Raw genomic sequence first — 13754 nt, 5'->3', positions numbered from 1 at the left:
TCGCTGCCGATATCAGCTCCTGGGAACGTCCTTGTGTTGGCTTTATTGATACTGGACTTGTAGCGTTGTGGGGTCAGGATGAAGATACATAATACACACAAACATAAATATATGTTTTTTGTTGTTGTTGTTGTTGTTTTTTTGTTTGTTTGTTTGTTTTTTTATATAATACACACAAACATAAATACTCTGTACGTTAAGTATTTGTCACCAGGTAAACTTTAACTTCAGAACACGGGTCCATGCTCTGTACGTTAAGTATTTGTCACCAGGTAAACTTTAACTTTAGAACACGGGTCCATGCGTCGAACTTAACTAGCCAATTAAGTCTTCATAGCAAAGAAAATACTTTAAAGGAGTTGAGAGCAGTGCAGCACAAGTTTCGAACTTAACTCTTCATCACCATTTCAACAGTATTTTGTCACCAGGTAAAAGTTAACTTCAGAGCACAGGACGAAACGTCGAAATTTACTCGCCAAGGAAGCCTCCCAAGAGAAGGTTACAGCAACAGTTTCGAACTTAACTTTTCGTCAACATTTCAACAGCTTTTGTCAGTAGATAAAAGTTAAGTTCAGGACACAGGACCACGCTTCGTGCGTTAAGTATTTGTAACGAGGTAAACATTAACTTTAGAACACAGGACCATGCTCTGAACGTTAAATATTTGTCACCAGGTAAACATTAACTTTAGAACACAGGACCGTACGTTGAACTTTACTAGCCAATGAAGTCTTCATAGAGAACAAAAAATACGGTAAAAGAGTTGAGAGGCTTACAGCAGAGGTTTCGAAGTTAACGTTTCGTCAACATTTCATCAGTATTTGTTACCAGGAAAACGTTAAGTTCAGAACACAGATCCATACGTAGAACGTATCTAGCCAAGGAAGTCTTCATAGAGAAGGAACACGGTAAAGGCGTTGTAGTTTGCATGCACCCAGCTATCTCCATACCCCCCGTCCACCAACATGACATACACCTGATCCCCAAACTCCAGGTGACTGATAGTCTGAATACTTGACGACGGGTAAAACCCACTGTTCTTGTCGTCATCCGCCCACAGTGCCGCCACGGGGCGACTGTTGATGTAGATCCGGGCATTCACCTTGGAGCCCGGATGGGACATCAGGTGGACGGAAATGACGTACGTGCCGGGGATACTGCAGAAGAAGACCCCAGTGTCGTTGTCGTAGTTGTCGGCGAGGTCTACGAGTTCCAGGTCGAAGGGAACGATGACTTCTTTGGACGGACCGAAGTGGGCAGTGAGCACGGCAGACACGGCGGCCTGGAGTCTGGGCGTGGGGCCCCGGGGGGTGTCCGGGCCGGGGCAGTCACAGGCTTCACGGGGACCGCTGGGGTCATCTTTAGGACGGGGCGTGGGGGTGAGGGTGAGGGTGCGACAAGGTGGAAACAGTACAGTACAGTATAGTGCAGTACAGTACAGTGCTATGCAGTATAGTAGAATGAAGTAGAGTACAGTACAATACACTAAAATGCACTACAAAACACTACAATGCAATACAGAAAAATGCAGTACAATTACAAAACAAAACAGTATAGCAGAGTGTATTGAAGTACACTACAATACTATACAGTACAGTAGATTGAAGTAAGGAACAATACAATACAATGTTATACAGAAAAATGCAGTACAATACAAAGCAAACTAGTACAGTACAGTATAGTGCAGTGTAATACCATGATATTCAATACAGTACCGCTGCGCATCGCCAATGCCAGCTCAACAACAGGCTGTGGAACAACAAAGGCATCAGGCTCAGCACCAAGATGAAAACCTACAGAGCTGTTGTGCTGACCACCTTGTTGTACTGCTGTGAAACATGGACGACGTATCGCCGTCACATTCAACAACTTGAGCAGTTTCACTAGAGATGCCTACGAAAGATCTTCGGCATAAAGTGGCAAGACAGGGTGTCCAACCTCCAGGTCCTAGAGAGGAGCGGCCTGCCCAGCATCGAAAGCCTGCTGATCCAGTGCCAGCTACGCTCGACAGGACACGTTGTCCACATGACAGACAGCAGGATCCCGAAGATGCTTTTGTATGGCCAGCTGAAGGAAGGCCACCGTGAACTTGGAAGACCCTGCAAGCGTTTCAAGGACACCTTGAAGACAAACCTCAAAGCCTGTGACATAGACATTTCCTGGGAAACTGATGCCTTTGACCGCTGTCTCTGGAGGATGCTGTGCTCTAGTGGCATAAAGACGTTTGAAAACATGAGAACGCTGGCCATTAAGGAGAAGCGTGAGAGAAGGAAGCAGGGTTCAACTTCTGGAGACGTTTTCCCTTGCAACACCTGAGGGAAGTGCTGCGCATCCAGAATCGGCCTCTTCTCCCATATGAGGACACACACCGACAGATAAGCTGCCTGCCTACTCATCCGTCGGTCCGATTGGAGACTCCATCAATCAATACAGTACAGTACAGTGCAGTATAATACCATGATATTCAATACAGTACAGTACAGTACAGTGCAGTATAATACCATGATATTCAATACAGTACAGTACAGTACAGTGCAGTATAATACCATGATATTCAATACAGTACAGCACAGCACAGTGCAGTATAATACCAAGATATTCAGTACAGTACAGTACAGTACAGTGCAGTACAATACCAAGATATTCAGTACAGTACAGTACAGTGCAGTATAATACCATGATATTCAATACAGTACAGTATAGTATAATGCAGTATAATACCATGATATTCAATACAGTACAGTACAGTACAGTGCAGTATAATACCATGATATTCAATACAGTACAGTACAGTGCAGTACAGTACAGTACAATACACTGCTGTACAGCACAGTATAGTGCATTGAAATACAATGCTATACAGTACAACATTAATAAGCAGTGCATTACAGTACAATACAATACAGTACAGCACAGTTTAGTGCAGCACAATACAATGTTATACAGTACAGTATGGTGCAGTGCAGTGCAGTACAATGATATACAGTACAGTATTAAGCAGTACAGTATTAAGCAGTACAATGATATACAGTACAGTATTAAGCAGTACAGTACAGTACAGTACAATGATATACAGTAAAATATTAAGCAGTGCAGTACAGGTACAATACAATGATATACAGTACAGTATTAAGCAGTGCAGTACAGGTACAATACAATGATATACAGTACAGTATTGAGCAGTACAGTACAGTACAGTACAGTACAGTACAGTACAGTACAGTACAGTACAATGATATACAGTACAGTATTAAGCAGTACAGTATTAAGCAGTACAATGATATACAGTACAGTATTAAGCAGTACAGTATTAAGCAGTACAATGATATACAGTACAGTATTAAGCAGTACAGTATTAAGCAGTACAATGATATACAGTACAGTATTAAGCAGTACAGTAAAGTACAGTACAGTACAATGATATACAGTACAGTATTAAGCAGTACAGTATTAAGCAGTACAATGATATACAGTACAGTATTAAGCAGTACAGTACAGTACAGTACAGTACAATGATATACAGTAAAATATTAAGCAGTGCAGTACAGGTACAATACAATGATATACAGTACAGTATTAAGCAGTGCAGTACAGGTACAATACAATGATATACAGTACAGTATTAAGCAGTGCAGTACAGGTACAATACAATGATATACAGTACAGTATAATGCAGTACAATATAATGGTATACAGTATAGTATAGGGCAGTTGAGGGCAGTACAATACAATACTATACAGTATTGTGCAGTATAGTGCATTACAATACAATGCAATACAGCACAGCACAGTACAATGCAATTCAGTACAATATACTGCAGCAGAATACAATACAAAACAGTTCAGTACAATATAGTGCAATACAATACGACAGAATACAATGCAATACAAAAAATGTAATACAGTACAATGCGATACAATGCAATTTAGTATGATACGATACAATACAGTACAGCACAGTATAGTACAGTACAATACAATACCATGCAATACAACCCACTGCAATGCAAAACAACGCAATACAACACAATACAGCAAAATACAGTACAACAAGTACATTTCCATACAACTGAAAACAGCAAAATACAGTACAAGAAGTACATTTCCATACAATTGAATACAGCAAAATACAGTACAACAAGTACATTTCCATACAATTGAATACAGCAAAATACAGTACAACAAGTACATTTCCATACAATTGAATACAGCAAAATACAGTACAATGTAATGTATTGGCCGCGAGGGTCTCGGTTCGAACTCCAGTCCATCCAGCGCTTTCTCCTGAAGTTTGACTTCAGAATGAAACAAGAAGATATCCACTCTGACTAGTACCTATCTTCTGACTGAACTGGTACCTATCTTCTGACTGGTACCTATCTTCTGACTTGTACCTATCCTCTGACTGATACCTATCTTCTGACTGACTGGTGCCTATCTTCTGACTGGTACCTATCCTCTGACTGGTACCTATCCTCTGACTGACTGGTACCTATCCTCTGACTGGTACCTATCTTCTGACTGACTGGTATCTATCTTCTGACTGACTGGTACCTATCCTCTAACTGACTGGTACCTATCTTCTGACTGACTGGTGCCTATCCTCTGACTGACTGGTACCTATCTTCTGACTGACTGGTACCTATCCTCTGACTGGTACCTATCCTCTGACTGACTGGTACCTATCCTCTGACTGGTACCTATCCTCTGACTGACTGGTACCTATCTTCTGACTGACTGGTACCTATCTTCTGACTGGTACCTATCCTCTGACTGGTACCTATCTTCTGACTGACTGGTACCTATCCTTTGACTGGTACCTATCCTCTGACTGATACCTATCCTCTGACTGGTACCTATCTTCTGACTGACTGGTACCTATCTTCTGACTGACTGGTACCTATCCTTTGACTGGTACCTATCCTCTGACTGGTACCTATCTTCTGACTGACTGGTACCTATCCTCTGACTGGTACCTATCCTCTGACTGACTGGTACCTATCCTTTGACTGGTACCTTCTGACTGGTACCTAAATATGAATGTAAATCGGGACACGGTTGATACAGTCAGCACGCTGGGTTAATGAAGCAGCTGGTCAGACCTCTACCAAGCAGATTTGGGTGCAGCGCATATGAATTTGTCCGAACGCGGTGAAGGCTCTTTGGAACTGAAAGTGGAACTCACCTGTAAGACCTGTGGGTGTAGTTGTCTCCATGTTGCCGGGGTTGTTTCCCTTGTTGTCGGAATTGCTTCCCTTGTTGCTCCGGCTTGTCGTGGACTTTACTGGAGTCCTCTTCTTGGCGGCTGAAGGTATTAGGGAGAAGAAGACGACGACGATGATTATGAAGAAGAAGAAGAAGAAGAAGACGATGATTATGAAGAAGAAGAAGAAGAAGACGACGGTGATTATAAAGAAGAAGAAGAAGAAGACGATGATTATGAAGAAGAAGAAGAAGAAGAAGAAGACGACGGTGATTATAAAGAAGAAGAAGAAGAAGAAGACGATGATTATGAAGAAGAAGAAGAAGAAGACGACGGTGATTATAAAGAAGAAGAAGAAGACGATGATTATGAAGAAGAAGAAGAAGAAGAAGAAGACGATGATTATGAAGAAGACGATGATTATGAAGAAGAAGAAGAAGACGATGATTATGAAGAAGACGATGATTATGAAGAAGAAGAAGAAGACGATGATTATGAAGAAGAAGAAGATGATTATGAAGAAGAAGAAAAAGAACGAGGAGAAGAAGAAGAACAATGAGGAGAAGAAGAAGAAACAGACTCATTTGTGTTTGTGTGTTGTTGTGTTAGTGTGGTGTGGTGTTGTGTGGTGTGGTGTGTTGTTGTGTTAGTGTGGTGTGTTGTTGTGTGGTGTGGTGTGTTGTTGTGTTAGTGTGGTGTTGTGTGGTGTGGTGTGTTGTTGTGTTAGTGTGGTGTGGTGTTGTGTGGTGTGGTGTGTTGTTGTGTGGTGTGGTGTGTTGTTGTGTTAGTGTCGTGTGTTGTTGTGTGGTGTGGTGTTAGTGTGGTGTGTTGTTGTGTGGTGTGGTGTGTTGTTATGTGGTGTGGTTTGGTGTGGTGTTAGTGTGGTGTGGTGTTGTGTTGTGTTGTGTGGTGTTGTGTGGTGTGGTGTGAGTGTGGTGTTATGTGGTGTGGTGTTGTGTTGGGTGGTGTGGTGTTAGTGTGGTGTGTTGTTGTGTGGTGTGTTGTGGTGTGGTGTGTTGTTGTGTGGTGTGTTAGTGTGGTGTGTTGTTGTGTGGTGTGTTGTTGTGTGGTGTGTTAGTGTGGTGTGGTGTTAGTGTGGTGTGTTGTTGTGTGGTGTGTTGTGTTGTTGTGTGTTAGTGTGGTGTGTTGTTGTGTGGTGTGTTGTTGGGTGGTGTGGTGTTAGTGTGGTGTGTAGTTGTGTGGTGTGTTGTGTTGTTGTGTGGTGTGTTGTTGTGTGTTGTGTTGTTGTGTGGTGTGTTGTGTTAGTGTGGTGTGTTGTTGTGTGGTGTGGTGTGGTGTGTTGTTGTGTGGTGTGGTGTGGTGTGGTGTTGTGTGGTGTGGTGTGGTGTTGTGTGGTGTGGTGTGGTGTTGTGTGGTGTGGTGTAATTTAGCATGGCGTGGTGTGTTGTGTTGTGTGCTGTGCTGTGCTGTTGTGTTGTGTTGTTTGGTTTAGTGTGGTGTGGTGTCGTGTTGTTTTTAGTTGTACTTACGTCGCGTCTTATTGCGTCGCTTCGTGTTGTGCTGTGTCGTATTACATTGCATTGTTGTGTATTATTTTGCATTGTCTAGTATTGTGTTGTATCGTATTGTGCTGTACTGTACCATACTATATTGTGTTGTATTGTGCTGTACCATACTATATTGTGTTGTATTGTGCTGTATTGTACTATATTGTGTTGTAATGTGCTGTACTGTACTGTACTATATTGTGTTGTATTGTGCTGTATTGTACTATATTGTGTTGTATTGTGCTGTACTATACTGTACTATATTGTGTTGTATTGTGCTGTACTGTACTGTACTATATTGTGTTGTATTGTGCTGTATTGTATTTGCAATGTTTTGTATTGTGCTGTACCATACTATATTGTGTTGTATTGTGCTGTACCATACTATATAGTGTTGTATTGTGCTGTACTATACTGTACTATATTGTGTTGTAATGTGCTGTACTGTACTGTACTATATTGTGTTGTATTGTGCTGTATTGTATTTGCATTGTGTTGCTCTATGTCAGAACGGATTTCTCTGTGTTCGGGCACAATGCAATACCACCACCACCATCACCACCACCACCACATCAACCACCACCACCATCACCACCACCACCATCACCACCACCACCACATCCACCATCACCACCACATCAACCATCACCACCATCACCACCACCACCACATCCACCATCACCACCACATCAACCATCACCACCACCACCACATCCACCACCATCACCACCACCACCACCACAGCAACCACCTCAACAACCACCGCCATCACCACCACCACATCAACCACCACATCAACCACCCCATCAACCACCACAACCACCACCACTACAACAACAACAACCACCACCACATCAACCACCACAACAACCACCACCATCACCACTATCGCAGCCACATCAACCATCACAATCACCACCACCACCACATCAACCACCACCACCACATCAACCACAACCACCACCACATCAACCATCACCACCACCATCACCACCACATCAACCATCACCACCACCATCACCACCACATCAACCATCACCACCACCATCACCACCACATCAACCATCACCATCACATCAACCATCATCATCACCACCACCACATCAACCACCACCATCACCACCACCACCACCACATCAACCATCACCACCACCACCACCACATCAACCACCACAACCACCAACCACCACCACAATAACCACATCAACCACCACCACCACCATTAATAACAACAACAACGTCAACAACAAACAAGAGGATCACCTGCTTGGGACAGAACGAGTGACGCCATCAAGGGCTGTGGAACCGCCACGTCACTGGCTGATGCTGCCGCTGACAGTTCTTGTCTTGATGACGTCTGAGATGACGTCAGCGATGGTTCTTGCCTTGTTGGTGACAGCTCTTGCCTTGATGTCGATGACAGCTCTTGCCTTGTTGGTGACAGCTTTTGCCTTGATGTCGGTGATGCTGTTGGTGACGGTTCTTGCTTTGATATTGTTGATGATGATGATGATGATGATGATGGTTTTTGCCTTGATGTTGGTGACAGTTCTTGCCTTGAAAGCAGTGATGATGTTGCTGATGGTTCTTGCTTCAATATTGATGATTCCTGCCTTGATGCCCGTGACGATGTCAATGATGATGGTAACGGTTGTTTTCTTGATGTTGACGATGATGATGGTAACGTTTCTTGCTTTGATGTCAGTGACGTCTGTTCCCCTGATGTCAGTGACGGCTGTTCCCCTGATGTCAGTGACGTCTGTTCCCCTGATGTCAGTGACGGCTGTTCCCCTGATGTCAGTGACGTCTGTTCCCCTGATGTCAGTGACGTCTCTTCCCCTGATGTCAGTGACGTCTCTTCCCCTGATGTTGAATTACGCCTTGGGGTTGTTGCAGACGCTGACAGACTCATTGTTGTCTCGGACGTTGCAGTCATCACTCCACTGGCGGTCTTCCTCAGACCCCCCCACGACCTGCCCTGTCCCTGGTCCTGGTGCAGAGATGTCTGACCGTCGTCCATTTTTAACGTTTTGTTGTCATTACCAAGACCTGTGGTATCTGTTCTTAACGTTTTAATTTCATTCCCCCCACCTGTGAATTCTATTTTCAGTGCTCCAGGGTCATTCGCAACATCTGTGACTTCTGTTTTTAACGTTTGAATTTCATTTCCAATACCTGTGATTTCTGTTTTTAACATTTCCTTGTCATTCTCAGCACCTGTGATTTCTGTTTTTAACATTTCCTTGCTATTCTCAGCACCTGTGATTTCTGTTTTTAACGCTTCAGTGACACGCCCCAAACCTGTGACTCCTGTTTGTAACGCTTCACTGACACGCCCCAAACCTGTGACTCCTGTTTTTAACGCTTCAGTGACACGCCCAAAACCCGTGACTCCTGTTTTTAACGCTTCAGTGACACGCCCCAAACCCGCGACATTCGCTGAAGGGTGCTTCCTTTCCGGTGGTGGGGGGTTGGATGGGAGTGAGTCGCTTCCCTTTGAAAGGTCACTGACTGCATCGTTTCTGCCTGTGGTGGTGGTGGTGGTGGTGGGGGAGTCTCTCTCTGAGCTGCGGGCGTGTCCCTGTGAGCGTGGCTTTGTCAGGGATGCCGTAGGAGATAGAGAACCAGTGTGGGTTGGAAGCAGCACGACACAGCAGCTGAAGACGATAGCAGGGAGTTTGAGAAGCATGCTGGACAGTTCTGGTCTCATTTGCAGAGATGGCTTTGTCGTTTTTTTCTTTTTCTTTTTTAAAATTTATCTGAAAAATGCCAAAAAGAAAAACAGAAGCTGATCTGACGGGACAGAACATGTAGGAGTGGACAGTGGTCAAGACTGACCTTTGGCAGAGAATCGGTATGATCTTAAAGGAAAAGGTTAAAGGTCTCACAGCCTTTTACGGCCGTCTTGCCAGTGAATTTCATACAAATCGACTGTCTAGAACTTGGCATTGGAAGGCGGGGCCCAGTCCTCTCCTTCCGCCGTTATAACCTTCCCCACCTCAAGTCAGGTACATATACTCACACCTGGGAGGAGAGAGGAAAGGACCTTTCCCAAGGACATGAAATCAGAGTAAAGGACCTTTCCCAAGGACATGAAATCAGAGTAAAGGACCTTTCCCAAGGACATGAAATCAGAGTAAAGGACCTTTCCCAAGGACATGAAATCAGAGTAAAGGACCTTCCTAAGGACATGAAAATCGGGGTAAAGGACCTTTCCCAAGGACATGAAATCAGAGTAAAGGACCTTCCTAAGGACATGAAAATCGGGCTAAAGGACCTTTCCCAAGGACATGAAAATCGGAGTAAAGGACCTTTCCCAAGGACACAACACCATGCCGAAACGGGGCCTCGAACCCTGATCCCTGGTGAACACTGGACCACAAGGCCAACGCATGACCGATTCTTCCACGGTGTCAGAATCGAGATTTTGGTTATTTTTAACACACAGATAGTGTGGTGGTTAATTTTGATGATCACAGATAGTGTGGTGGTTAATTTTGATGATCACAGATAGTGTGGTGGTTAATTTTAATGATCACAGATAGTGTGGTGGTTAATTTTGATGATCACAGATAGTGTGGTGGTTAATTTTGATGATCACAGATAGTGTGGTGGTTAATTTTGATGATCACAGATAGTGTGGTGGTTAATTTTAATGATCACAGATAGTGTGGTGGTTAATTTTGATGATCACAGATAGTGTGGTGGTTAATTTTGATGATCACAGATAGTGTGGTGGTTAATTTTGATGATCACAGATAGTGTGGTATCATGAGGCAAGAGACTGTTACAATACTAAGTTTTATCACAGATAGTACGGTATTATGAGGGACCAGACTGTTACGATACTACGTTTTATCACATATAGTACGGTATTATGAGGCACCAGACTGTTACGATACTACGTTTTATCACATATAGTACGGTATTATGAGGCACCAGACTGTTACGATACAAAGTGTCATTGAGCATAAATAAAACAAATGGCAACAAATGAGACAGCGGAAGTCACAGAAATTCGGACTGATGATTTATCAGAATAACTAAGCGACAATGACGACTGGTGATTTTGTCTGATCACCAGCTGGCGTGCACAGTCGTTTCATGATATCGGTGACTGAAGCAGTACTTTCAGTCTGAAGGAGGTGTAAAAGTGTGTGGAATGACCCATATTCGCTTCACCACATTCGCTGTTGAACAAAAAAACATTAAACAAATAAAAACGATAGAAAGAAAGAAAGAAGAGGAAGAAGTATACGATGATTATGAAGAAGAAGAAGAAGAAGAAGAAGATGATGATGATGATGATGATGATGATGATGATGATGATGATGACGAAGAAGAAGATTGATTGATTGATTGAATCTTTAATGGGTAAAGAATTAGGCGCAGTAAAGGCCTTTTTACAACTCTGCCCTTTTAACGACACAAAGCATAAAAATAAAGAAATAAAATGAAATAAAACAAAATAATAAGGACGACGAATAAGAATAGTAACTGGAATAGTCTATCAAAGGTAACAAAGCGATGAAAAGAACAATTGGTACATTACATGTACGTACGTACATACACACACACACACACACACACACACACACACACACACACACACACACACACAATTATAAAACAAGCAAACAAAGACATACGTACACATTCACGCCCACTACTCAAACACACACAAACACACACAGCACTTAGTGTTCATTTGCTAGCACGATCACACATACATTCAGTTTTTCATTCATCATGGCATGGCAGCTAGTGGACTGAGTACAAGCAAGCATTTGCAATATACCGCGAAGAAGAAGAAGAAGAAGATGACGATAATGATAATGATTATGGAATTTGACGACATGTCTTTGGAAGCAATGTTCCATTCTATGCTTCCATCAAATGAGAGACTCATCTTAAATCATCAGTTTTAGGGTTTGGGACAATAGCTCTGTCTGATTTACGTTGGAACTGGAAACAAAATAATGATTTTAAATATTGTGAGCATGCGTTATGAACAATCTTATGCATAAGATTCAATGTGTTATATCTAATAAGTAGATGAACAGGTAATATTTGAAGTTCTTTGTACATATTGTGCACAGATCCGCCTGTGGTATTTACATGGTTAATCATCTTAATGGCACGTTTTTGTAAAGAGCAAAGTGGCTCTAATGTAGAAGGAGGACATTTACCCCAAATAATCGAGCAATAGCTGAGACGAGACTTGACATAGGCAAAGTAAAGCACGTGTCTAGAATGATTATCAAGAAAGTGTTTGATCTGTGACAATTGGAATACACTAGATGATACTTGTTTTATAAGGCAATGCATATGTTTCTGCCACGATTTTGATCAATAGTAATGCCTAATAGCATATGCTTTGTAACTTGCTTAATAATATTGTCTTTATATTTTATGTTAAGTTGTGTTTCTTTCATGTTCTGTCTTTTCAGACGAGGACAAATTAACATGCATTCTGTCTTTTCAGGGTGCACGACCATATCATATCATCACACCAGTTTTCGACAGATTTCATGCTGGCATTCAGATAACTAATTTCGTCTTTATTGTGACTAGCATATTGTATTGATGTATCATCAGCAAATAAATCACACATTGCATGCTGAATTGATAAAGGTAGATCATTGATATACAAGGAAAATAAGAGAGGGCCTAGAATTGACCCTTATGATACTCCTCTTGGAGCATGCCTTTTGGAAGAAATAAAGCCACGTAATAGACAGAATGAATACGGTTTTCTAGGTAAGACCTGAGAAACAATAAGCAGTTATCGTCAATACCATAACATTTCAATTTTTGAAGCAATATTTCCTGATTGATGAAGTCAAACGCTTTTGTGAAATCAAATAATAATAATAACAACAACAAGATTATTATTATTATTAAGAAGAAGAAGATTATTATTATTATTATGAAGAAGAAGACCTTAACAAATGGACCAACCTCTGTTGCCTCTATCACAAACCGGAGCTCAGCCCCAGGCTGTGGAAGGCTCCGCGACAGAGATGTTTTGGCGCTCTCTGTTGTCTCGCGGCCCTTCTGGTTCAGTTGTTCAGGGCTGGGGTTCTGTAAAAGGGCAGATAATCGTCTGTTGGCTTCTTATATAGTTGTAGCGGAGACTCAGCACCCTCCCTCTCCTCCCTTCTCCTTCTCCTCCCTCCCTCTCCTCCCTTCCTCTTCTCCCTTTCCTCCCTCTCCCTCCCTTCTCCTCCCTCTCTCCCCCCTTTTCTCGCCTCCTCTTCCTCTCGTCTTCCTGTCTCCGTCTCCCCCTCCCCCACCTCCCCCGTCTTCACTTCCTCCTCGCCCTCTTCCTTTTTTTCTTTTTCTTTTTAAATCTCCTTCTTCTTCTCCTCCTCCTTCACCTTCTTCTTCTCCTCCTCCTCTTTCTCCTTCTTCTTCCTCCTCCTCCTTCTCCTTCCAATTCTTATTTTTCTTCCTCCTCCTCCTCCTCCGTCTCTTCCTCCTCCACCTTTTTCTTCTTCTTCCTCCCCCTTCTTCTTCCTCCTCCTTCTTCCTCCTCCTCCCCCTTCTTCCTCCTCCTCCTTCTTCCTCTTTTTCCTCCTCACCCTTCTTCTTCTTCTCCTCTTCCTTCTTCTTCCTCCTCCTCCTTCTTCTTCTTCCTCCTTCTTCTCCCTCCTTCCTCATTCTCCTACTCCTCCTCCTTCTTCCTCTTTTCCTCCTCCTTCTTTTCTTCCTCCTCCTCTTCTTCTTTATCTGTGTCTGTCTCTCTCTGTTATCGTATAATCATTGCTCCGTCTCTCTTTCTTTTCCAGTTTCAGTTTCTGCGTCTGTACATCTCTCTGTATCTTTCTGGTCTTTCTCTGTCTCTCTGCCTCAATCTGTCTGTCTCTCTCCCTCCCTCTCTCTCCTCACATTCTTTATTCTTCTGCTTTTGCTTTTGCCTTTTGTATGGGTGTGGTGAAAGGGCTTGCTGCTTTTCCTTTTACCATAAAAACATCTGAGCCCGATTTGTCTGTATAATATCTCTGTCTGTCTGTCTGCCTGTCAGTGAGTCTCTCTCCCTA

The 13754-nt window shown here is 42.8% G+C and overlaps 1 protein-coding gene across 1 annotated transcript; it reads right to left on the bottom strand.

Moving 5' to 3' along the window:
- Window positions 1-235: 235 nt before the first annotated feature.
- LOC143277043 (uncharacterized) lies at window positions 236-12806 on the bottom strand. Its single transcript, XM_076581773.1, has 4 exons — window positions 12673-12806; window positions 7975-9470; window positions 5186-5305; window positions 236-1359 (listed from the first exon to the last, which is right to left on the bottom strand). The coding sequence occupies exons 2-4, from the start codon at window positions 9419-9421 to the stop codon at window positions 875-877; spliced, it is 2052 nt and encodes a 683-aa protein (XP_076437888.1). The 5' UTR covers window positions 9422-9470; window positions 12673-12806; the 3' UTR covers window positions 236-874.
- Window positions 12807-13754: the final 948 nt, after the last annotated feature.

This window comes from Babylonia areolata, chromosome 33 (assembly GCF_041734735.1).
Source record: "Babylonia areolata isolate BAREFJ2019XMU chromosome 33, ASM4173473v1, whole genome shotgun sequence".
NCBI classification, from domain to species: Eukaryota; Metazoa; Mollusca; class Gastropoda; order Neogastropoda; family Buccinidae; genus Babylonia; species Babylonia areolata.
Note: the sequence above shows the minus strand (reverse complement) of the source record. Positions and strands in the feature narration are given on the sequence as shown.